This window comes from Crotalus tigris, unplaced genomic scaffold, assembly GCF_016545835.1.
Source record: "Crotalus tigris isolate CLP2741 ecotype Arizona unplaced genomic scaffold, ASM1654583v1 scf7180000017666.27876245, whole genome shotgun sequence".
NCBI lineage: Eukaryota > Metazoa > Chordata > Lepidosauria > Squamata > Viperidae > Crotalus > Crotalus tigris.
The window spans coordinates 4021157-4048269 of NW_024096551.1; the positions used below are offsets into that span (position 1 = coordinate 4021157).

General features: G+C 36.5%; 1 protein-coding gene across 2 annotated transcripts; it reads left to right on the forward strand.

The window, feature by feature from the left end:
- The first annotated feature begins 2424 nt into the window (after positions 1-2424).
- Positions 2425-25640, forward strand: MTURN (maturin, neural progenitor differentiation regulator homolog). 2 transcript variants are annotated; one of them, XM_039336256.1, is made up of 5 exons: positions 2425-4415; positions 4548-4816; positions 12352-12474; positions 13603-13746; positions 21563-25640. In XM_039336256.1, the coding sequence occupies exons 2-4, from the start codon at positions 4655-4657 to the stop codon at positions 13708-13710; spliced, it is 393 nt and encodes a 130-aa protein (XP_039192190.1). In that variant the 5' UTR covers positions 2425-4415; positions 4548-4654; the 3' UTR covers positions 13711-13746; positions 21563-25640. The 2 variants fall into 2 exon arrangements, with proteins under 2 accessions (XP_039192190.1, XP_039192189.1); XM_039336255.1 differs by having other exon boundaries at positions 2433-4415; positions 21496-25640.
- The last annotated feature ends 1473 nt before the right edge of the window (positions 25641-27113 follow it).

The following is a 27113-nucleotide window of genomic DNA, read 5'->3' on the forward strand; positions in this document are numbered from 1 at the left end:
GAATTTCATTTTATTAAATAGTGCCCAATGTTCATGTCTGTCAAGATCCTTCTGTATCTTAAGCCTATCTTCTGGAGTATTGGCTATTCCTGCCAGCTTGGTGTCGTCTGCAAATTTGATGAGCTTCCCATCTATCCCCTCATCCAAATCATTGATGAAGATGTTAAAGAGCACTGGGCCCAGAACAGAGCCTTGGGGCACCCCACTACTGACTTCCCTCCATGTAGATGTAGTTCCATTGAGGACCACATGCTGAGTACGGCTGGTCAGCCAGCTACGAATCCATCTGGTGGTGATGCTGTCTAACCCACATTTTTTTATCTTATCAAGGAGTAGGTTGTAATTTATTTTATCAAATGCCTTACTGATGTCCAAATAAATTATATCCACAGCATTCTTCTGGTCCACTAATTTTGTCACCTGGTCAAAGAATGTGATAAGATTTGTCTGGCATGATCTGTTTTTGACAAACCGATGTTAGGTTTTGGTAATGACTTTGCTTGCCTCCAGGTGTTCGATGATTGTTGTTTGATTATCTTTTCCATAATCCTCCCAGGTATTGAGGTCAGGCTGATAGGCGTGTCAATTCCTGGATCCATTTTTTCCCTTTTTTAAAGATGGGAACTACATCAGCTCTTTTCCAGTCCGCCGGCAGTTCCCCAGTGCTTCAGGATCTTTGGAAGATATAGTTCAGTGATTCTGAGATCACACCTGCTAGTGCCTTCAGAACCTTGGGGTGTAATCCATCTGGTCCTGGTGATTTGAACTCATCTAGGCTGGACAGGTGCTCACTTATCATTTTCTTGCCTATCTTAACTTGTGTTTCTAATCTGTTTTTTTATGATACTGTTTTTAATAGGTTGGGTTGTTTTTTCCCTTTGTGTAAAGACGGATGCAAAAAATGAGTTAAATATTTCTGCTTTCTCCCTGTTGCTTGTCATCTTTTTGCCACTTTCTCCCATTAATGGGCCAGTCATTTCCTTGACTTTTTTCTCTTTTTTTACATGTTGAAAGAAACTTTTTTTGTTATTTTTGACTTTTGTTGCAAGCCTTAATTCATTTTGAGCCTTAGCTTGCCTCACTTCATCTTTGCAGGCTCGGGCTATTTGCTGATATTCTGCCTTAGTTATGTGTCCTTCTTTCCACTTGTTATGCTTGTCCTTTTTGTCAGAGGACAAATATAACAAAGAACTAAGTGAAAGTTCTACAGATAAACATTGAAAAAATAGTCCACAAATTGATTATATATAAATGGCAGCTCTATAATCTGCAACACAGTACTATGTAAAGCAAGGGTGTAAATTCCACTAAAATTAATAAAACTGCGCTTTCCCCCCAATGTGTATGGAAACTAGTGACACTAGACTTGGTTCATTTGATTATATACTATGTTTCCCTGAAAATAAGACCCTATTGGAAAATACGCCCTAGCATGATTTTCAGGACACTCATAATATAAGCTTCACCCCCAAAATAAGCCCCAGTTAAGATCGTCAGCCAGATGAATGCATTTAGTTCCGTATTTCCCCGGAAATAAGACCTAACCGGAAAATAAGCCCTAATTCATCTTGTGGAGCAAAATGTAATATAAGACCTGGTCTTATTTTCCAGGAAACACAGGTACATTGAAAAGTCTGTAAAACATCCTGCAGCATAAGCTCTAACCCAGCGGCCCCCAACCTTTGGGCACCCGGGGCCGGTTCCGTAGGGAGAGGTTTTTCTATGGACCGCAGGGTGCGTGTGGTTTCATATGTTGCCTGCATCCTGCAAATACGGCTTCACTTGTTTGCACGGCCTGATTTCTAGCATGCCACGGCCCGGTGCCAGTCCTCAGACAGATGGTTTATAAATATGATTCATGGCTTAGAGTGATTCATAATTCAAGATAATGGGTTATTCAGCAAACCATGTTCAACAAACCATGATTTAGTGTGATATGCAAATCTACCTGAAAGGATGTTTCAAACAAATAGACTTCCATTTGTTGCCTTGAGGAAAGATAAATAAAATTATTTTTTGTTAATATTATTAGATAATTCCTAACCTGCCTAGAATTCAAATGTTGACCTGCAGGAACTGAGCTGCTCTGTTTAGAAAATGAGGCTTGAAAAGAACATAAGTACAAAGTCCCAATCTAATTTAGAAAGTGTCCTCTGCCTGAGCAGCAGTCCAGCCCAAACCCTGTTTAAATATAATAAAGGATAACAAGAGCAGGCAGAGGCCTTCAACAGTTAAGCACTATGACAAGTGACTGAGCCCAGGACACTGAGACAAACTTCATCAGCATAACTTTATATGTAATTAATATGATAAGATTTTTTTTCTAAATTTTTAGCTACAGAAATCATTTGACAGAAACAAATATATACTATTTGTTTGCTGTTCTTTCTGTTTTGATAATGTGTTTCTGCTTTCTTTGGCTTAAAATCATAACAGAAATTTGTTTAGCTTATATATAAGTTACAGCAGTTAAAGTCAGATAGCCAACCAACCTGGTTTGTAGAAACTTCTAGGACCTAGGTTCACCTTGTTATCTGACTGTGTTGTTGGTTTGTTGAAAGAGGTCATTGCACAGGTTTATTTTATAAATCCTAATACAGTAAAGTAAATCATGGAACAGTAGGATTCAAGAAAAAATTCACAGTATGAACTAGTACACACACTCTTAATAGTCTGCAAGCTTCAAACTGTACAGGTAATCAACAGAAAAGTTGCAATATAATGAAGAACATTCATTCACATTCTTTTTTCCCCTGATGATGAAGAACAGACATTTTAACCTGGCTAGATTAGCAAGTAGATGAATTAGGTCTTCCCACAACACCAATCATTTCATTAATAAATTGGTTCTGATGCTGAGACTAAAGAGAAAATTAGTATAAAATTATCCTTTGCTGTGAAGGCTGCTTCTCTGTCCTAATGAGAAAAAAATTAGCACAAAGATAGTGTGGTGCTGTGGTAGTTTACTTTAGTAGATATAAACCAAAACCCAGTTATCCTCAAGCTTCAACTCAGAATTGTATTCCAACAATTCCTGTTGTGTTGTAGTAGAGCCAGAAATGAATTGACTGTGTTGTTCACAAAGATGGTGGCATGTGATTAAACAAATGCACGACCAATCCAGAATTGTTGCAGGTGCCCTGTGGAGGTGACCTCTGTTTCCAAGTATTTTGGGGAAGAGAGCAAATAGCATATCAGAAGGGCTTGAAATGTAGTAGTGTCCTATGTATTGCTGAGCAATGGGGGAAGAGGAGGTTCAAGAATCATTACATTAATAAAACTCTATCTAGAAGAAGGCCAAATACATGAAATCACAGACAGGTTTCTGACCATATTAAGATGCAAAAATTCCAAGAAAGACAATTAAAAAAAAATCCCTTCATTACAGTTCTGAACAGCCTAAAATTATTTCTGCCTAGTAACAGTGTCCAGTTATAGAGATTGTCTTAATGTTTATTCATTCAGTAGTTTATCACAGTGATTAATGTAAGAAAGGACATAAAACATATCATAAAATACAATAAACACCTACTTTACAAATCATCATGATCATACTTTGATGTCTAAAACGAACATAGTGTTGTGTGCCTTTGGATCACACAAAATCATGAGGAGGATGGGGGAGAGATTGAATAGCAAATCCTCTCCTTTTACTGGAAGTTATAGTTTTTCACTTACACATATTGCCTCCCAATTTAGTAATCATTAAATGCTAGTCAAATAGAGACTTCTGCATAAAAAACTTAAGGCCAGACTGCACATATTTTTCAAAACTAGAATTAAAAAAATATTTTACATTACTTAGAGTGTAACTAAAAAACAATCTTACATTTTTAGTTTTGAAATTCATCAAGGGCAGACCTTAATATTTGAAAATGCAAATCTCACTTTGGTTAGATTTGATAAGATCCAGAATGCTCACTATGATTTTTGCAAGGCTCTGATCATGAATGCGATTGTTTTGAAATAAAAGCAGCCCAACTTGGTTTTTATTTTGGAGCAAAAATCGGCGTAGAGAAAAAGGGTTGTCATGCAAATATTGGCAAGGGCCTTTAGAACCTAGATATCCGGTTTTATGCATGCGTGCTGACAGAATATTTCAAGAATTACTATCCTGCGAGTTGGTAGGAGGGGCCTTCAAGCAGGTGGAGAGGTGGATGAGGCTCGCGAGCTTAACAGAAGGACTCGGGTTTGAGAAGAAACGGGTGGATCCTTTAAAATCCAAGTAGGATCCGGCAAAATCCAGCTTTTACCCACACCCGTTAATTGACCCCCACACAGAATTTAGCGCAGCTGCCCTGAGCCTATATTAGGCGGCCACTGAAGAGGAAAAGGCGGCGGCGGCAGCAGCAGGAGGAGGCGGGGAAGAAACAGCGAGCGAGCGACAGATAGAGCCAAGCAGCCTTCTACACCCAGTATGTAAACAATATATGGAAGTTATTAAGTAATCTTAAGCTAGTAAGCGGCAACAATCACTCGGTGCAAAGGAGGCCCCTGGCCTGAAGCACTCCCCCCCCCCAGTAACCCTTCCTTTTCCCTGCCCACAGAAGGGCCGACTGCCCGTTTTCCTAGCGGGCGAAGGGAGCAGAATCGGATACAGTCACACGCCGACAAGGAAGGAGGAGGCTGAAGGCAGCCGCCAGTACAGAAGAGGATGGATTTCCAGCAGCTGGCTGACGTTGCGGATAAATGGTGCTCCAACACCCCCTTTGAGCTTATTGCCACGGAGGAGACCGAGAGGAGGATGGATTTCTACGCAGACCCAGGCGTTTCTTTCTATGTCTTGTGTCCGGAGAACGGATGCGAAGACAATTTTGTAAGTAGAGGAAGAGGAGATGGGTGAACGAGCGAGCGGGAACTAGCGTTTTTTTTTTGACCGGGGCAAAAGGCTGGAGCGGGGAGGCTGCTCGCGGTTTTTGATTTCTTCCGAGTCCCATTCCTCTTTTCCCCGCTTGTTTGTGGAGATGGCGGAGGAGAGACGTTTTTCCTTTCTTCCCTCCCCCCCACCCACACCGAGTGGGAGGGAAGATGGAAGAACCTTCCATGGGTTAGAAGAGGGACCGCTGTCCTGTTTACTCTGGATCATTTTTGAGATGTCTAGGAAGGCATAATTCCACACTCTCTCTCCTCCCCCCCGCCCCCCAGAACACAGTGGAAATGTCACCTGCCTTTTTTATTCATGTTGGCCCTAGAAGGTTAAATGGTGAAGTGTGTCTGTGTTTTGGTATAGTATACATCATGGCCTATTGTGTCAGCTTAACATAACCGTTTACTGTAATTTTTCCCACTCATCCATTCAGCATGTGAAAGACAACATTGCTTGTTTGCTAAGGATTGTTACTTCTCTCAGAAGATATCCTAAATTCTGGTTAGCATTTGTCTCCCCTCAGGGCTGTTCTTTCAGAGTACCAGAGGAGGGTCTCAGGGGTTATGTAGAGTGCATTGTTTTCACCAGTATGTAATTTGAGCTTTGGAAGTAGAAGCATATCTGGGTTACCTTGAGAAAAGGAATTTCAGATATTGACTGAGTTCATCATAGTTTGGCTAAGGAAACCATATTTTATTCTGGTTTTCTAAACCTTGGCCACTTGAAAATATGTGGACTTCTGCTCCCAGAGTTCCTCAGCATGACTGAATGAGGAATTCTGGGAACTGAAGTCCACATATTATCAAGTTGTCAAGATTAAGAAACACTGGTTTACTCTGTTAACCAAGTACTTTATTAGCCTGTTCCATAACATTTTCAACCATATGACCTTGGTTTGTATAACAGTCTGGGCCAAACTACTTGGTTAGCTGTTACTGGTTTAGTATGTTATGGAAGTATCAATAGACAGTATGATTAGTTCTCAAGAATACTGAATATTATCTGAAGAGCTAAGAGTTCCCAAGTGTTACTCAATGCATGATTTTCTCCATTTGCAGTTATCTATAGCACAAGCATGGCCTAGCAACCTCCTTTTTCTATTTTCATCTGATGCCTGGCACATAACTGTGGTAGCTTTAAGCTATTCTTGAATATCAAAATAAGAGTTTTCTCCCCAAACAGGTTTTGCCATGGATACAGTCTGACTCATTTTACTAACAATTGGTCAATGACTTCTACAGAGTGTGATCAGCCTGGCACTTATTGACCACTTTAGATTAGCATGAATTTACCGCCTCCACTTCAAATCCTGGATACTGTTTTAAATGTCTGCTTTTGATAGGGAGCAAGTCTGGGCCTTTTAAATTCAGCTCACCCTGTTTGATCACTAGGTCTCAAACTGATCCTTGGGGCAAAAAACTGGATCAGCCTGAAAAGCAGCTGATCGGTTATTGTAATGGGATCCTACAGTAGACCAAAGAAAGAAAACTCACATTTCCTATGCCCTACATGGCACAATTCTTGCCATGCCTGTTTTCACACTACTTTTGAATGGAGTTTAATGGTGGTTAGGTCACTTTGAATGTAGCTGTCTATAATATTTGAGCAAGGCCAGAGATGTTTTGCCAGAAAGCTAAACCTCCGCAGTCTAGTCATCTTATTAAAACTTACTCTTTTTCCAGCTCTAGACCACATTAAGATGAAGATAGTAAATATCCCCCCCCCCACATGCATCAGTTGGTGACTTGGTGACTTGGTGGAGAGGGAGGGAAACAATGTATATTCCCTCTTCCCCCCCCCACCAAGATTTTTTCTGAAGGAACCTGTGTGGGAGAATGCTTTTGATTTTATGCCTTTAGTATTCTAAACAAGCAAATGATTTTAGGATGGGACATGCCTTCCTCAACCATGTCTGCTTGCCTGTAGAGCATGACACAGGTAGGAGATAGCTACTTTCTGCCAACAGCATGTCTTAGTTTGCCAAAGTAGCAAGTGTTCCACCCTTTCTCTTATAATAATAGAGGTAAAAAGCAAACCTATAGCAGAAAAAGGCAAGTTATTATATTTTGCTCCATAGCTGCTAATCTACTCTTTAATCCAAATTCTCTAGTCAAATTAGAAAGTTAAAATATAAAACCCATATTAAGCTAACTCAGGATCACAAAATAGTTGCAAACTTTGATTCCCCAGAACTCTTCTTTAGGGAGGGGTAAAAAGGAAAGGGTTGCTGGTCATTAGTCTGCCTTTAATTTCAGCTGCATGTTCCACTTCAGAAGCTAAGTATAAACTTTATAATAAAAACCATTAAGGGCTGAATTAGAAAACAGACTTTAAAAGTTCCAAAGGTGCTTTTTCAAAGCTTCTGGGATGAGAAGCAAAACATTTTCACGAAAACAAAGTCCAGTGGCCTTTTTGAAAAAGCACCTTTGAGATAACCATGACCTGGAGTCTGGACGATTGAGAATCTCTGTAGACTTTGAAAACTGGACACCACCTAGAGATTGCTGCAGAAATAAATGCAATAGGAATCCACTGTATGTCTTTTTTATATTTAAGTTTTTCCTGCTACCTTGAATGACAGTTGAGTGGCCAGTTTTGAAGGGTGTGTTACAATACCTAGAGCAGGGGTAGGCAACCTTGGCTCTTTTACGACTCAGGAATTCTAGGAGTTGAAATCCACGAGTCATAAAAGAGCCAAGGTTGCCTACCCCTGACCTAGAAGGTTGCAAGTTCTTGGTATCAATCAATGTAGGTCTTCAGATTTAGATGCAGTCTAACAAATCCACTATATTGACAATATGGGGTTTGTTTGGTTTTTTTTAGAAAAGTCGCTATCTTTTTGTCCAATGTATCTTACATGATTGTTGTGTTGGATGTATTACCTATGACTTATGGGCCACATCTGGCCTGTCCACTTATTGGATATAATTGCCAGAAAGTCTCCAAAGGTGGTTCAGGAATTTTAGTCTTTAATGTAAAAAGAGATGAAGATTATTACATGACATGAGCTATTGCCTTTTGAAAATGTTTCTAATTTTAACTGTAGTTAAATCAAATTTAAATTTTGTTGCATACCATTGCTTGCTTTTTGAAGTGCAACTATTGACATGGGATCCTGGTTCTAAGATTAAAGGAAATTGTGTACCAAGTTTTATTGAAACAAATGCAGATTAATTTAAAGTGTAAAAAGGAAAACCTAATAGTTAAATACTCGTTATGTAACAGATAGTGGAAAAATAATTAAAGAATTTGACTGGCTCTGACTTGTTGACCTTTAGTATAATTTGTGGCCTTGCAAATTAATTTAACATAGTGTTAGAATTCTTAAATCCTAAAAAGAAATTTATCTGTGGAATTGGGTATTACTGTGAAAAAAATTCTCAATGATATTGGGCCTTTTGAAAAGTAATGGAGCAGAGCTTATATAGAATTTGATATAATAATAGTGTCATCATAGCATGATTTTATCTAGTGAGTGTTTCTTAGTGAGCTTCTGTTTGGAAATATGCAACTAGTTAACTGAAATTACTCTAGTTAAATTCTACAAGAGCCGAAGGTGTTATGCTTCTCTGGGGTAGCCTGATTCTTAAATAAAAACATCAGAATCTGGGAGAAGCAGTGAGTCAGTGGGGTTAGGAGGGATAGAGCTTTTTAGAGGCCTCAGTGGATTCACAATGGTGTGTGGATTTTGTTTTTCCTTTTGGGAAGGTTTGGGTGAGTGCAGTAGTACCTTTTTCAATGGAGTTTGGCATGAAACTGCTCTGTTTAGTTAAGTACGGTATACAGTTTTGTTTTTAACTGAAGGGAAAAAAATTAACCGTGTTTACTTTTTTTTAGCTGTTATGGTGAAGCAAAACTACCCCTCCTTTTTTTTCCTCTTTGTTAGCAACCTTATGTATTTAACTGTGAATACTGTTACTTCAATAAAAGCACTACTTTTCTCTCTTAATTTAAAAGCAGCACCTAACTGTTTTTGGCTGTTCTTGAAAAATTCATGTAGGGTTGATCTTAACTGCTATTCACATAGGCCTTGAGGAAATCTCAGGGCTGTAGAATTAGATACGAAAGCCAGAAAACACTCTGGGCAAGAGCAAAATGACCATTTTACCTTCATTTAAAGAAAGTGATTTAAATACTTTTTGTTTCAATGCTGAATACATTGAATTTTTTTCCCCAAGGCTTTACTGACTTTCAACTAATTCTGTGACTAGTTCTACACATATTAACCTAGTGCTATTTCAATAATATACCATTAAATTTTCCATTCTTTCAGCATCTGTGAATGTGTTTAACCCTTGTACATTTATCACTTATCTTCCCATCTCATTCACTGTTAGCTTGCAGGTTTTCATCCATCTCTTCATAATTCATGATGCTTTCCTTTCTTTTTTCTGTTGTCGGAACTTGAGTGCTAAGTTCCTAGGTTATTAAGGAACAAGTCTTGAACTGCAGCTTAATTTCAGGATGAGATTCTGGCTATTAATCACTACAAAGCACAGCTTTTGATTTAGAAAAAGTATGGAACTTGTCCTATATCAAACTAAGATGTCCACTTACACCATCCTACAGTAGGGGGAAGGAAGGAATTCATGGCTGTAGTTTCAGTTTAGGGTAGTTTATGAACCTTTAAATAAATGTCCTAATATACAATTTAGATGGGGTGATGGTGGTATAATTTATGCCCTTGTTTATATCTGGGAATCCAGAAGATTCACTCTAACTCTTTAAAATATCCAGTTCTGCATGTTGCTGTTTTTCTTCCTCTTTCAAGTGTAGATTAATTACTATTTTTCCTTTTCAGCTTTCTACAGAACTATAATGGAATCTTTTCCAATGTGAATTTTTATTCATTCATCCCTCAATGGGCTTTACAAAGCATAAAAAGACAATCCCTGTCTGAGAATCTTACAATCTAAAATTCAATAGATTGGGGAAAATAAACTGAGAAAGGAAAGGGCAATGAAAGAAGATTAAACAACAACAAAAAGGAAACTGTCTTTATTTTACTTGCACATATTTAGTTCTACTGTTTTTCTTGGTGTAGATGAGCCATCAGTGATTGTTTTATTGAACAGATGTTATTCTATTCACTCCTAATGTGTTTAGACACCTTATAAACATAATAGCAATAGCACTTAGACTTATATACTGCTTCACAGTGCTTTACAGCCCTCTCTAAGAGGTTTACAAAGTCAGCATATTGCCCCCAACAATCAGGGTCCTCATTTTACTGACCTCGGAAGGATGGAAGACTGAGTCAACCTTGAGCCGGTGAGACTCAACTGCCAAACTGCTGGCAGTCAGCAGAAGTAGCCTCCAATACTGCATTCTAACCACTGCACCACCAGTTAACTCAATACACTTTTAATCTACCAATAGGCAAACAATATGAATTCTAGAAAGTCTGCTTAAAATATTTAAGCTCCATTGTGAACTGGATGGCAAATGCGTAATACTGTATAGGCCCTATCACAAGAAATAATGATAGTAGGATGTAATAGAATAATCCAACCTTGTAATTTTTATCGTTCCTTCTGCTCCTCTATTTTTATACAAACCATTATCAGTTGAAATATAATATTTATTGCACACACACTTTTTGCCAAGCTAGACTACTGAACAATGCAACTAAAATGTCCCATTTGCTGTCGTCTGGAAGGTCTCTTGAGTGTTGAAACTGCTCCCACAGAGGTCTTGCGTTTTCGAAGTGATGTCAGGTGTTGAAAAAGCTTGGCCTCTCTCATGATGCATGCTAATAAGTCCTACCTTGATGTTCCAGACATTAAGTGATATAGTGTCTGAACTTTTATTAGATTGATCAGCCCATAGAGAATGCGGACACACTGAGAGGCACTGTGGCACTTGCTCTCTAACTCTAGGATTCAGTGGTTCATAGTCTGCCAAACCTTGGGTTGATCATCTTCGGTTAGATTTATTTTTTTGGATGATCATTTAGACAACAGTGATAAGATTATTCATACTAGAGCATCTTAAAATCTGAGCTGTTATTTGATGTATGCATAGAATGGATTGATACAAGATCTGAAAAAACATAGTTAAATTGTATTTCTTAGTATTTGGAAATCATAATGTGCAAAAATTCCTAGCTAGCATATCAAATCATCCAACATATTTGAAGGTGCTAGCTTAGGAAGGTATGATCTTATTAAAATACTTAATCTACAGGTGACTAAACAAGTTCATTTTTTTAAACTTGGGTTGAGTCTTTGAAAATGTGTGCCTTTAAGATCTGCCTTCATTGGTGCCCTTCAAACTTATTGCCATGCATGGCATTTTAGATTTTTTTAAAAAAATGATTTGCAATTGCAAGTTCAAGCTAAGATCATGGAGCTTTCCTAAAAAAATAAAAAATATGGCAATTGTAGCCCAATGTTTGAAGCATGAATAATTGCTAAAAAATTAACAAAAGGGAATGACAATTAGAGTGTTTTGATGAGAGGCATAGTCAATCATCTTCTGATAAATTGGTGCTTTGTAACTAATAATGGTCCACAATCAGTTTTGTTGTGAATAGACAAAATCTCTTAGCACCTCACTGGCTTAGGAGGGTTTTTTCCCCCTGCACCACACTTGTTCTACCTGCAAGTGTAATTTAATTAAGTATTCCAGTTAATTGCATTACTCATTACTTAAAGTTGATTTGCACTTTTTGCTTAATGGGGACTAAATGGAAAGGCCAAGAGAAATATCAAACTCTTACAACTTGTTCACTCAGGACAGGCATTCAACTGCTAAGAACAGAAGGAGCATCAGCAGGTTCAAGAGGCTCTGGGGTTTGGCTGAGAGTCCTTGGTAGTTGCTTGACAGCGCCAATGTTGTGCATTGAACCTAGTTGTTTCCTGTCCATCTGCTATGTTATGGGCAAGGAAGGAGTTTGCATGTTGCATAGGCAGTGCTTTTTTTTTTTTTTGAAAAAAAAAAGTGCCAGAACTCACACATGTCATACAACCTGCCTTGCCTACCCTACAAGGTTCCATCCAAAAAAGGTGCCGGAACTCCGCTCTGGGCATTCTATGACAAAAAAAGCCCTGTGCATAGGTGAAAGGTATACATTCTCTTGTCACACAATAGTCTACATGTGCAGAAATATCTTTTTCGCATTTCCTGTGTGTATATTGCAGCTATTATTCATGGAAAAGGTAGGACTTAAATGTAATTATAATATAGTAATAGTAAACTAGAGAAGGTTGAATGGGGGATTCATAGTGCCAGGGTTTTAACTTCTTTCTTCATGATACTCTCTGTAGATCATATTAGAACCCATGACCTTACAGGTATAGCTGAACAACAGCTTCCAGCATCCTTTATTATTGGCCATGCTGACTAGAGTTGCTGGGACCTGTTGTTCAGCAACATCTGGAGCATCAGAATATCATCTTCCTCTTTCAGAGTTTCAAATAACATTTTATATTGTTATTTGTAATTTTTCATTTCTGGTTCATCACCCTTGTTTTGTCTTTCAGCATGTCTGGAGTGAAAGTGAGGATTGCTTACCTTTTCTGCAGTTGGCTCAGGACTACATTTCTTCTTGTGGTAAAAAGACACTACATGAAATTCTGGAAAAAGTCTTCAAATCATTTAGACCTGTAAGTGCACATTTTCTTTTCCAATGTTTTAGATCCAGTACAGTAGGTGAACATGATATATTTCTTCTACTTCTCATAAGCTGTCTGGCAAAATACACAAAAATAAATGTTTATTTTCAACAGCATCACTATATTTTCTCCATCTCTGGTCTTCCATTTTGCAGACTCCCTGCTGGGGCAGAGATGGACCATACTGACTCCCCAGCCAAATGGGAAATTGTGAAGTTGGGTAAATGTTGGGTCTGAAGAACTACAGACAGGATGTCTATATTGGTTTCTATAGTGAAACTATTTTCTACTATTTTAATGAAATTTCATAACATAAGTGTGTTGACTTTCACCAGAAGAAATAGGTGAACAAGCACTCTTTTTCCTCGTAAACTGAGAAAAAATGTACATGCTGAATCATTTAAAAAAGTTTACTTCATTTTTTTTTATCCTTCCATACTTCTAAAAACAGTCAAAATAGATTAACAAAATAATTTTCTAGCTCTTTGTGGTTTATTTATTCCAAAATAATAAAATATTTTCCAGGTACAAATAGCATGGAAGGTAAGTAGTCTTATAATTCCTCAAATGATCCTACCTATGTTAGTAGATTGGTGTGAGACAAACACTTATCTGTTTTCTTGCAAACTTCCCTCAACCATGCCATCTTTGCCTTCTTTCTTGGCTAACTTTTTCTGAAACAGATAATTACAGAGTTAGATTTTAGAAGCCTTGATTAACTAATAGATGTTGAAATTTTGCAAGCAAGTTCGTGGGTTCTTTTTGATGTTTTTCCGCCAGTTATGACTTAGCCAAACTTTCATCTTTCTATTCAAAAGAGTTCCAGAACTGGTCAAAATAGTTTTCATTTTCATTTTATTAAAAGCTAGATTCAGAGAGAGAAAGGCAATTTGTCTGGAAGTGCCTTCAAATAGAATCTAGTCTAGTTTTGCTTCCTTTAAATAAAAAATATTAAATCAGTGTCTGCAAGCCACTTACTTGACACTTATTTTCATTTTAAATTGAAATATATTATTCCACAAATATTTTTTTCAGGTATGCTCTTGAGTATAAATTATACTTCTCATGTCATTATTTCATATTACACTTATAGTTTATTTCTTCCTTCTTTACAAATAGCTATTGGGGCTTCCAGATGTAGATGATGCCTTTGAAGAATATCATGCAGATGTGGAAGAAGATGAGGCCGAAGCTGATCCCCAGCAGATGGGTGTCAGTCAGCAGTAATATTCAGAGGAATTAAAATATATATTATCTTACCAGGTGGGGTCTTATGCTTCTGCATTAGCATTTTTGAATTAGCACATCCTACTGGAAAACCTGACACCCAAACCCAAAGTTTAAAAATAAAACAGCAATATTATTTTTGAAAGTCTGTGATGAGCTTTGCTAAGATGTGGCGTGAATTAACTCCTGCTTCAGTTAATATTTTATGATGTTGTCTTGGTAGCATTCTGCCATTGTTAACTTTGATTTTTTTTTCTCTCACGGACTTGTCTTTTTTTGTTGTTGATATTATCATTTTTGTTTGTATAGAAGGATTAACATTTCACTGATCTTAATGTGATTTGAATGTTGAACAGGTTAGTGTGTTAAATACTTGCAGGCCCTTACCAAGGACCATCCATGCAGAGAATAAATGCAATCAGCACTTTTGGTTCTCTCTCTCTCTGTGTGTCTCTCTCTCTTTCTCTCTCTCTCTGTGTGTGCTTTCTCACTTTTGTTTTTAAAGAAATATTACAGATTAAGGATCATGTTTCAAATTGATAGCATGCCATCAAACAATGCATTCCCAAGTCTCCCTAACTTTTGTTGGAAATATTTAAACAGGGATTTATTATTTTTATTAAAATCTGTAACAGAGGCACTATCTCCAGCTCCAAAATTGTATGTGTCCTTTTTTTCAACTCTTGCAGTTTACAATGATCATGATTGCTGAAAAGTGAAAGTGGTTTCCCAAATTCCTGTCATGCCCAACCCTTCTTAATATGCTCGACTTAAACTCTGCAGTGCTCAGCTCACCGACAACAGTTACCAGTTCCTAAAAGCCTTGGGAGATGCCATACATTTTTATCCATCTCCTGAAAACATCTTCCTTTCCTTCCTTCATTTTGGTTTAACACTGATATATTATTATAACTCAGGCCATGTTTCCTCATAGTTGGCTTCTAAATTATTTGCAACCTTTGTTAAAAATTCATGCTCATAGTAACAGTCTACGTACAACATTTACAATGTAAATGTTGATTGCAGTTCCAAGAATTATTATGGACTCTAGCTGGAAAATACTGAAAGTTGCAATAACACTAATGCATAACACTAATGAAGGCTGTACCAATTATAATTGGGACTAACATGTGGATGGAGACGAGTATTAGTGTAGGTAGGAGAGAACAGGCATTATATCCAATGTCTAATCATATTTACTTAATTTTGGCCAGAATACTCAATAGATAAATTAAGTTATTTAATTATTGCAGAAGGATCCTTATAGATTAAACAGTTCATGAATATTATGCAGGTTTTTGTTAAAATAAAAATTTTCTGAAAATTTTAATTTAAAGGCAAGAGGCAAAACAGAACTGACATCGATCTGTTTTATATATTTTTGTTATCAAATACGTACTCAGATCTTGCTTTTGTTCTTGTTGTTAGCTACGAAGTCGTGTCCGACCCATTGCAACCCTATGGACAACGTTCCTCCAGGCCTTCCTATCCTCTACCATCTTCTGGAGTCCATTTAAGCTCACGCCTTCTGCTTCAGTGACTCCATTCAGCCACCTCATTCTCTGTCGTCCTCCCTTCTTCTATTGCCCTCAATCTTTCCCAGCATTAGGCCCTTCTCCAGTGAGTCCTCCCTTCTCATTAGGTGGCCAAATACTTGAGTTTCAACTTCAGGATCTGGCCTTCTAAAGAGCAGTCAAATCTTGCTTTAAAAAAGTAAATTAAAAATATAGACTTACTCCTTATCTTCTAAATATATATATACAAGAGGTGGCAGTGAGTAAAAATTATCTTTTGTGACTGCTTTGCATGAGGAATCTATTATTGGTTTGTCTTTTAGTAAATATCAGGCTTGGAGAAATCTTAATATAGAACTTTTCAGTATCTAATGTCAGGACTAGACGGCAGACTTCCTGGGAATTCTACTGTTAATACTCATAAGATTTAATATTCCCCTGACTGATTTTATTTTGTTAACATAATTCTAATTTATCCCTATATAATGATTAGAAAATATAAATAGTGCATGGATGCAACCAAGATTTTTTCTTCAGAAATGTTTCTGCTTGCCTAGGGAAAAAAATGCAAACTTGAGTTGAGAGTGTCTTGGGAATAATATCATCAACTTACCTTCTGGTAAAAGGGTGTTTTGTGACTAAACATGCTGATTTTATGGGAGCTCTACAGTGTGTTTTCAAGTTCCAAATGTAATCATTGGCCCAAAAAGGATGCCAGATTATCCCTCCCAGGTCCACTCACTTCCTATAGAGTAGAAAATCTATAAATCAATTGCAGATTTGGGAGTTCTCTACTGAGCTGATGTTGAACTACATGTAGTACATAACCAATGCAATATTTCATGGATGATAGTGTAACTGGCACCATTCCATGCATTGCATCACTTTCTTGCATTATGACACTTTTTAGAAGCAGCTCTTCTATTGTCACTGTCTTTCTGATTCTTCCATAGCTAATCAAATGTGTCATCCCTCAGTGTTTAAAGGGTGGTTGTCCACTGCCTCTTGGTCGGCTCCTTACCTTTCATCTTCTAATACAGTGTTTCCCAAACTTGACAATTTTAAGGCATGAGGACTTCAACTCCCAGAATTCCACAGCCAGCAACGCTGGCTGTGGAATTCTGGGAGTTGAAGTCCACATGCCTTAAAATTGTCAAGTTTGGGAAACACTGTTCTAATATATAAAAGGGGCTTCCTTCTTTATGGCAGCATAAATCCAGCTATATATCTAGGCAGCTCCTAACCAACAGTTTTATCTATTTTTTAAGACCTGGGTTTGATTTCTGCATTTCAGTTGGTATAATTGATACCTCATGTCAATGTTACATTCATAATCCCTGTTTATATCACTTGGTTCAAAGTTCTTGAATATGTGATGTCAGCATTTACAAAATGTAAACAATTTTTAAAGTTGTATCTCTGTAGCTTTCTCAGTAAATTTACCAACTATTAAAAACAGTTTTCCATATTAAAAAAGGACAAAAATATTTGATCAAAATCAAAATGAATTCACCTCTTTATCCAGATATAACCCACAGCTGGGTTCCTAAATAAAATAAGCATAGCTGTTCATCTTTATGACTTTTCAAGAAGAAAAAGAATATTCTCAATATTTACAAAACAAAGATATATTTTAAAATTTCTAATGATTGATATCATTGTCTCTGCCAAGACTATTTTCAAAAAAAGGTTTTTGTGGATAGTATTTTCTTCTGGAATTTGTTGCTGCTGAAGATTATTTTAAAGGTTATTATCCCTATCCCCATTTTTTTAAACCTGATTCAAAGTAGTGAACATTCTTAATTTTCCTGTCTCCTATTTTCCCCATAACTGCCACTCTCTATGGTGGGTGAGCTGAGAGAGAATGAATGGCTTAAAATATCAAAATAAAGTATACCACACTGCTTTTTGCTACTGTCTTCAACACTGTTTATATTCCATGTCTGGTCTCTAAAACAAATTAGCACTGTAAATCTTCAGATGCATACAGGAAGTAAGTCTTACTTAATGCAATAAGATTTACTTCTAATTATGTTCTTGATCATAGTTTAATAATTCAACCCATATATTCAGCTAAGAAGAAAGTCTTAGATTATGTTAAGCAAGTTTTCATGTAGGGAGCACTATTAAAATAGGAATCGTCTATATTACCTGTTTCTATAAAAACATATACTACTGGTTGGGTTCACATGTTGCAGTATGGTCTGTATAGCCATGGTTTGTAAACAGTAGCTTGGCTAATCCAAACTTTTAACAGCATTGTAGTTCAGCATGATTTGTGAATCATCTCACTGTCAATTTTTTTGTGTGTGTATACATACATACACACATTTGAGACATTTAAAAAAGTTAATTCTTGTCCTTTGATCATTTGTTATTTAACAATTCAGAATAATCAAAGTAGAGTTGAGCTTTTTGGATAATTCATTTTATTATTAACATTCACATCTGTCTGAAGTTTTTTAAACATAACGTAGTAGCTTTAAACTTCTGAAATAAAGTTTTGAATTTAAATCCGTGGATTCTATTTAACACTAGGAGGAGGGCACTAGAAGAAAAAGTAACATGTAATCATACTCTGTCTAGGAAGTGATATAAATTTACCTGCTAGCTGTTTTTTTTAAGGACCTAGAACTACAAATTAGCCAAGTACTTTATTGACTAGTATTTGTGAATCCAATCCATATGATTAGCTTATGTTCTGTATGCTTCATAGTTAGGACAACTGTGCAGTCATGGCAAGTGTAACATTTGAACAAAGCCAGTATGAAAATAAGCTCTTAGCAAGCTTTCTACTTATCTGCTATATATTCTCAAAATTCAGTTATACAGTACTATCATATCTGGCCTATGAAAAACCAGATATCTATTAGACCAGGGGTAGTCAACCTTGGCTCTTTTATGACTCGTGGACTTCAACTCCCAGAATTCCTATATTAGACCATAGCAAAGGGAGCATCTAGATTTCTTCAGCCTAGAAGATCTGGTGGCCCCGCATACATGTGACCAAAATAGAATCAAGAGTACAAAGATGAAACAGATATGTTTGATAACCAGGATGGATACACTAAAAACAGGAAGCATTTTTGCCTCATTTTAATTTCTCAATAAATATATATTTACATTCATTTTAAGAATGGAAAAAAGTGACATACAGTAGTCCTTGACTTACAAACATTATGTCCATTATGGTCATAAGTCAACTGACTCACCCAATTTTACAGCCTTTTTTGTGTCAGTTGTTATGTGAATCACCATGGTTTTTAAGCAAACTCATTGTTCACTATGGGGTATTTTTGCCAAAAACTGGAAGTAAATGCTTTTGGCAAAAATGTAAATCACGGTTGTGTGACTGCAGGATGGTACAAATGGCTATAAAATGTGGGCCAAGCACATGAAGTGCTGTTACATGATGGGGGGGGGGCTGTCAGAACTTAAGAACTGGGTCATTTTGGAGGATCATAACTTTGGCCACTAAACAATCAGTCCTAAGTCAAAGACTACCTGTACAGTATTTGAAAATGCTGTTGCAAAATATGTCCAGTCATTACTGAAAGATTTCCTGAGTTGTGATATTTTGTCCATTCATTGATATCAACCAATATTGCATAACAGCCTGAGCTGATCAGTAAATAACCATAAGATTTTTACAAAGTGGGAAAGAAAGGAGGAGTTTGAAGGAAAGTTTTAAGAGTTTGCAGAAGAAAATTCTAATTAGGTACAAGTTACAACTTTCTGTAATCTAATTCTTACTGAAAGCTAGAGCCTTTAAACTAAGCAGTGCTAAATACATCCAGGTTTTATATTTGGGCACTGCATTTATTGAAGAGAGGAATAGATAATAGGAACATTAATTCTCTGTAGCAAATATGAGCTAAGATGAATTTCTATTAGTACCAAGGCATGAGAGAATCCAGTGACCTTTCCCTACACTGATTTTGAGTTTCCACAATGTCTCAAGGTTTTGTAGTTAGATATCAACCAGAAGTATTTTCCGTAGCCCTTTAACTATGTTGCATTACAATTGTCATCCCAAAATAATATAAATTAGCTAATTGTGAGAAATGATTAACATAGGAACATGGAACATTTTAAAACCCCCCCCAGGTGAGATCTGCCCCCACCCTTTCTGCAAGAGCCTGAAGACCTGGCTCTGCCAGTTGGCCTGGGAACCCAATGGGGGAGTTCCATACTGGAGGTGGTTGCTGGATTGATGGCATGGCCCCACCTCTGCGTTTCCTGCTTCACCCCAGACCATTGTTCATTTCATTGTTTATTTTATTGTTTCATTATTTTGCTATTGTTATGTTTACACTTCTTTTCATTTCTCTGTTTCTATTGTTGTAAGTTGCCCAGAGTAACCTCATGGTGAGATAGGCAGCAAATAAATCCAACAATTTTTAAAATGTTTTATTGTATATTGTTTATTAGAATATTGAACTTTCAAAGCAATTTCATATGCATGCAACAATTCAACAGATAAATAAAGATAATTGGTGGAGAATCTGAAAGATACATGACAAGAAAAAAGTGCAGAGGGAGAAGAAAACCTTTGATTCAGTTACCCTACTGAACAACCATATCTGACTATTTGTCTAAACTTGGATTTGCGCTACATTTTATTCTCTGCTTGGATTGGTCTGTTCTTTGCTAGCTTAGTCTTCTTTGATTTTTCTCTTCTGCTTCTTGAGACACAACAATTTACTTTTCAACTTCCCTTTGCTTTCTCCCATCGAGGAGGGAAGAGTCACCAAAGGGAACTAATACTGCTCATGTTGTTTCCTCACTAATGCTTAATAAGATTCATCAGAAGCCCTTTTTCAGAAGTAGGATTTATTTGGCAATTGCTCCATTTATAGTGGTGCTGTGTCTCTTTGTCTTCATTAACGGTTCATCCAAGAAAAAAAGTTCCAAGAAGGAACAACTCAGATGTCCTTGGGTAATGCTTGGATCAGAAGTTCCAGTTAAATGCCTAGGAAATTCTTTGTCAAACTATATTTTTATGCTAGTTACAGGTAGTCCTCAGACTGTAATGGAGCTTGAGCTAGGTCCATAAAGGAGGAACAGAAGCAGCAAAAAGCTCTGTAAACCCCAAAACATCCCAACGGGGAAAGAATTCAGCTCTAGTAGGGCCGAGTGCCACATTCCATTGCTAGAGAGGCTTTCAAACAAGTCTCAGTGTTTGGCCAATTAAGTCATGCTTAATAAAGAAAACATCAAAAAGCCAGTAGAGGAACAGATTTGTTGAACAGCTAGCCAGTGTGAGATTGTAAATATCTCCAGGCTCTTGCTAGGGTTTGGGGGAAACCCAGGAAGAGCTCCCCAAAATATTTTCCTTGCTTAACCTCTCCCTCCTTCAGAAACCCACATTTCTTCAATAAAATATCAAAAAGCGGGGGAGGAACAAGACTTGTTGATCTGCCCCCTCCTCCCCATTAATGTTGGAACTAAACTCCACCTCTGCCCTCCAATCTCAATCTTTTTTAACCATCTCGTTTGTTAAATTTACTGCATGCCTAGAAAAAGGGTGACAAAATCAGTAAGTTACTTACCATGATGAATAACTACCAAGCTGAAGAGCAGAGACAAGAAAGCAAGCAAGCAGAAAAAATATTTTTGCATCTTGCTTTCATTGAGGAGCTGAAGAAAAAGTTCAACTCAAAAAGTTCAGCCAGCTAGAGCACAACCTATGCAGCATACAGCCAGCAGCAAGAAGCTGATTCCTTTTTATGTAGGTTTATATAGCAATCTGCAATAACTTTGAAATGACCAGTTGTATCCTGAGGACTACCTGTATACATGTGCAAAACTTGCAATGCATGTGCAAACAGAACTTCTGTTTGAACCTCTTTATTGTGTGATACAGATTTTTCTGTGTAACAGTTCTGACAGACCTATTTTCCTGTGATTTCCATTGTTCCCTTCCCATAATCCATTCAACAGCAGAGCCAGGGGGGAAAAAGGGGAAGATACTGATCTGTAATTTGCATTTTGATGGGCTTATTCGGTAAGACTGATGTTTTAATATAGAAACCCTTTGTAAAGAATGTAGAATAGTTGTGATTGGCCATTTTCATACTAGTTATAATTAATTTTGTATTCTTTCAAAAGATGCAAAAATTTCCATGCCAAAATTTTTTCCTACAATTCTTACCTATCAGTTCTCTTAATGAAAGAAACTTTGCTTTTGAAATTTCTTTCAAAGGATAATTGGATTTTGACAAAAATCTCATGGTTGGAATGTGATATTCTTAGATTTACTTCATTGCAGGATGGCCAAGGAGTAAATGTGAATGTCCTCTCTTTCATTGTCCGATAATATCTTCACTGGCCTGCAGCCTTCCCTGTCTTTCCATGCTTCAGTTAAATTCTAAGGGAAGAAGACATGAAAGAACTCCACTGAGCTTTGTCAGATTGGAAAATGTGGACATCCAGGGTTATTTCAGGATTACGGAAAGATGTGTGAGAGAAAAGAAGCATCCTTCATCAGCAACAATAAAGTAAATTCAATTAAAAGAAATGCAGAAGAAAATGTCAAGCACCCTGAGAATAAAGTTTAAAAAAAAGTATTTTTTTCTCAGCGGAAAAAAACTAAGAAACTACAAGGCAGATTTGAGAGTAACATTTTTCTTAGAAAAATTATGGAAAATACTCATTAGCTTGCAACAGATAGAGGAACTGTCTTGGATCTGAAAATATCATTGAGAAGGCACCAGAAGAAACAGCTTAATAAGATTATTGACCGGCGAGTTTTTTTTTTTCAGGTTTCCCTTTCTATTATGCTATTTGACAATGAATAGCGGTATTGCTGCACTTCAAAGATCTCAGTTTTCAAATTTGACTTAACTATTGGTTGGTTTTGATTGACTTTATCTTTTATTTATAATACATGTATTGATCCAAGCACAAAGACATGGAAAAAGAAAAGCACCTCTGTCACAAGAATGAAGAACAACTCTCAACTATTGTCCAGGCTGGTGGAGGATTGCTGGAACTGTCCTTCAACAAATAAGTGCATTAAAGTTATAAAGTGCAACAAAAGCTTTTGAATATTTATGCACAAGAAGGTGCTCTTTATATATCTGAATTCTTTATGTTTTAACAAGATGACCTATGATACACAGAGTAGTTACCTCAGCATAATTAGATACATCCTTGATTAACTAGAATCCAAAAATACTTTGCATATTCAAGTTTATAATTTTAAGGAAGGGAGGCAGGTTTTCATCATTTGTTGGCATCTTTGTGTTTTAGGAATTGTAGTTCAGCAACATTTGGAGAGCTATAGATTCCTTTTTTAAAAGAATACCTTTTAAGAGTAATCCTTCAGTGTGATTATTATTATTTAGAGATTGAAAACCTGTAAAATATATTGCAAAAAAAAGAAGGATATTGGTTAACCTGCTTAAAATTAGTGCTCGTTCAACAAAATCCTGTCCATGTTGCCTTCTCCTAATGCCTGAGCATAAAATCAAAAAATGTAGCTCAGCATCACTATCTTGCCATTAAAAAGCTTACCAAATTTTTCATGATGAAGTCTTTCTTTTCCTTCTACTGAAGAATGTAGATATGTTATGAATAACATTTTTTAAACAGAAAACTCCACACACTGTCAGTTTCTTTAAAGTGGAATGACTAAAGAGGAAAGGCCGAGGGTGATAGCTTAATAAGAAAAAAACAACCCATGACCAAGAATATTTCATTGTAGTTTTAAGTGTCTGGACAAACCCATTATTTTGTTACAGTGTAAGTTTGATCAGCTATATTATCTTCTCTCAACCTTTTGGGATTTGTAATTTGATAACAAAATGAGGGTATCTTCGGAGTCTTCAGAAGATACCTCCTAAGATACCTCATTGGCTCTAGCCATTTCAGAATGTGCATTTCCACCATCTCACCTTTGGCTTTTTAAATCAGTAAAGCAAGGAACCTGCAATTAGTCTGAATTTTTATTGTATAGGAATGTGTAGATGCTGTAATGTTATTGAAAATAAAAACAGTTCATGAGGACTTCGTCTTTAAATTGAAAGCCTGGGAACAATAAAAGTCACTTGAGGTAGTGACTGCCAAATATGTTGTCCAAGAGCCAATGATAGAATATAATTTAATGGTGTCTCAGCTAGTTATTATTAGTAGATGATTCAATAAAAATTAAATGCTGGGAAAATAGATTGGTGACATTTTTGCATACTGTAAAGCTGCATTTACTCTGTTATCTTTACATAGAGCAAGAAAATAGTTCCATCAGAAGTGAAGAGTTACAATAATGTCATTTAATTAGACAATTCCAAGCTAAATAAACCCATAGGAAAAGACAGTATATTATATAAATTAACGTAGAGCTGTGCAGATTTGAAATAAAAATAGATACTTCAGATAGAACAAAGGCTGTTTTTTCCTATCCTAAAGACTTTCATGAGGAAATATTAGCAACATTTCTTGTTAACCTCTAGGGGCCAGTGCAATCTAGATTTTGATCACATTTCAAAGTTTTGCTGTTTAACTTCCTTAGCAATGTAATTTTTGTTTGTATCTTAGAAAATTGGCACTGTCATTGTCAATTGCAAACCACATGACACCTCCAATAGATTGTGAAAAGAAAGACTCCCCAGTCAAGGAAAAACAATCTTGTACAAAGTCCTACCTTTGCTAAGTGAGCAGCAATATTTACATGGACTAAGTGAAAATGTGCAGTCCTTATGATTTATCTTGTCTTTGTCCAAATCCTAATTATTATAAGAATCTCTCATTCCTGATGCTTTCATTTGCATTGGAAGAAGCAGAAACTCAGTTTTGAAAATTGAAGATGTCTTTTATTCAATAGAAAAAGGAGTGAGGATATTAGTTAATTTAAATAAAGCAGGGAAAGAAATAGCTTAGGGCATGAAACAAAACAAACATTAGAAATTAAGTGCTTGCTTGAGGGGCAGTAATTGCATGACTGATATAGAATGGGTGCAGTGATGGCTTTTGGGGTGCAAACCAGGAAATTCTGCACAACCTCAAGTTTGCCCCCCCCCCCACCACACTGTTTCTTCATGAGTGAAGATTTAAGAATATAGTTTAAATTGCACCTAACAAAAAATCTGTAGTTTTTAATTCATTTATTTTGTAATGTTTTTCATAATATGTTAGTGTAGTTTACACTGTAATCAACACTATTTCTTTCCACTTGCAGAAAATATATTCCTCTGTCCACCTGTGTTTATCAGGCAGTCATGGGAATTTGACTTGTTGTCAGTCATTAATTGGAATGAGACTATTAACAGAATGTGGCAATTATTTTAAAAGAATAGCTGTAAATAAATTATTTGAAGCCATCATATTATTTGCCAAAAGGCTTAAGGAGACTTTAGCCTTTTGGCAAATAATCCTAGATTTTAAGAAGGTAGAATAAGTGAGGTCATTCACACATTTGAGTGTCCATTTCATTAAACATTATCATGGAAAATATGTAATAGCAAGAATAATGTGCAAGAATATGAGATCTCATAGTAGACATAGGGAATCCCAATCTGAGGATTAAGTGAACCAGAGGAATTAGAGATGGTCCAGGACAAATTTGTGACATAAGTTCTGGTTTACCCTTAAGTACAATAGCAGTGGTATTGAAATTAGAAGGGGGCCATCCATTGATGTGCATAGGGGTAGAAAAAACAATAATTTCATATAGGAGACAAATTTTCATACCCAACACTTATTTGGCAAGGCAATGCAGCCACAAAAAATTCAACAGTAGTTGATGAGCAGATTTGTGTTTAAAATTATTCTCACAATTTCCAGTAGGTCAACAATTGTTGAATAAATTACCATACATTACTGAGGCATTTATTTAAAGAGTATTATTATTTAAACATAACTATTTAAAGATTTTAGAGAAGATAAAGAGCACATACACAAGCTTCAGTTGGCTAATTAATATTGATTTCTTAAAGATGGAAAAGGAATATCGTTTATTTACATCTCTCACATCCCATCACCCTAAGACAAGCTTTCACACAACTTTGCTTTCTGACAATACTATCAGCCTATTTGTTGGAAGGTAAAAAGGATTGCCAATTATACATCATTTTATGTATTTGTAATAGGTGAAAGATTTGATCCATTGCAAATTATATTAGGAACCAATAGTAGATTTATTATGCCTTTATTATGCCATAGTAGATTTATTATGCTTTTGTTAACCCAGCTTAATCTGGCATAGGAAAAAAAGTCTATTTCAAGTTGACCTATATAAACATGTACAATAAAAGAAAACAAGCTGTATTGTTTGAAAAGGCCATAAGGAAGATAATGAATGCCAATTTTGACAGTACTATTAATTGTAGGGGGTATGAATTAAACTGATATAGATTGTTGTAATTTTATATGAATTTTGCTAAAATCTATGGTTGCAAATAAATGTAGTAAATGTAACTAGTTGTCAGTTGTCAACTTTGTACTTTTGCAAGTTAATATTTTTTTAAAAAAATTAAGAAAAAGGATAAAATACACTTGAAAAAAAAAATGAAACCCAGCTAAATCTCTAGCTATTCTTAAATTGGGACACCAACAGTATGGATGGCAGTTTTGTCACTTCAATTGCTATATGATATATTATAATGGAACAGCTCTAAAAGTATTTGTAAAAATGGTAACACAAAGAAAATTTAAGAAGAAAGAAAGAAAGAAAGAAAAAGAAAGAAAGAAAGAAAGAAAGAAAGATCATCAGGTCCAGTCCAAGCCAGGAGTAAACAAAATGGAGGCTAAGACACTGGAAATAAAATTGAGGCTGTTTGGAAAGAAGGTTCTTGTTTGTTTAATTACTTCAATGATGCAGCAAGTTTCTGGGGTGACTGACAAAATGGAGTTAGGAGTTGATGGGTTTTTATACCTTCTTTGGGCTTTGTATTTGAGGTTGTTCCTGTTACTGTGCAATGTACTTTGACCTGAGCTTGAGTGTACCCTTTTAGTATTCTAATGGTGGTGGGCTAATCCTATTATATCCTAAAGGTCATGTTCCTGTCTTGGAGTCTTTGTTTTTCTAATCCCCTTAGCACCAGCCTTCCTCCCCCAGTTTCCCTAAATGAATTACCAAATCTGCATTTCTAAAAGCTGGTTTCTACTTGGTGGAAGGAGACTGGGAGTGCTTTCTGCCTAAGATTTTTCTCCATTATTCCTTTGGGGAAGGAATGTAATATAATATTCTGCCTTTTTAATTTCCCCAAAATATTTCCTTCTCTAGGAAAATGGGTGGATGCTGACTTCCAACAATCCCCTTTGTGCCATATAAGTGTGGGTGACACATTTTTACTGGCACAAGTTTAAAAATTGATCTGGTCAGGGCGACTTGATGGGTGCTTCTATAGGGGAAAACAAGTTTTTAAACTGTTAATGCAAAGGGGAAGACACTGATAGAGGCAACAGAAAAGGATCCCTGCAGTGGCTCCCAAAAGGGAAGCTTTCAACCCATGAAGGTCTAGAAGCCAGGGCAAAAGTTCTGTTAGGTGGAAAAGAAATTCATAGTGTTCAATATTCTGTGCCACTTCTTTTTAGATGTGAGCTTTCAGTCAGGTTTGCACATATCCCAAAATTCTTCATAGCCATGTTTTGCCTTAATAAATAATTAATGGCTACCCATTTTCAAGGTTTGCTTCTTGAACCTGTCTTAGCTCTTAGTTTAGTGATGTCCAATTGAGGTTAGCCAGTGTGCAAACCAGGCTATTAATATTTCTTAAATTGTACACAGCAAGCCCTAAGATTCTCACTAGTGAGACTACCAGTGCAACATATTCAAGGCTTGGGTTTAGAGATCTCCTTTCTGCTACCTCCTCAGTAAGGGCATGCCCCTCCCCCATGGAATTTGCAGGAAGGTATACATGAAAAGGCCTTAGTGCAGTGGTTCTCAAC

What these genes read in the sequence shown, in the direction of transcription:
- MTURN (XM_039336256.1), top strand. Translation starts at nt 4,655, where the DNA reads ATGGATTTCCAGCAGCTGGCTGACGTTGCGGATAAATGGTGCTCCAAC. An exon ending in ACGGATGCGAAGACAATTTT is followed by an intron (nt 4,817 to 12,351) that starts GTAAGTAGAGGA and finishes TTTGTCTTTCAG; the next exon opens with CATGTCTGGAGTGAAAGTGA. An exon ending in TCTTCAAATCATTTAGACCT is followed by an intron (nt 12,475 to 13,602) that starts GTAAGTGCACAT and finishes CTTTACAAATAG; the next exon opens with CTATTGGGGCTTCCAGATGT.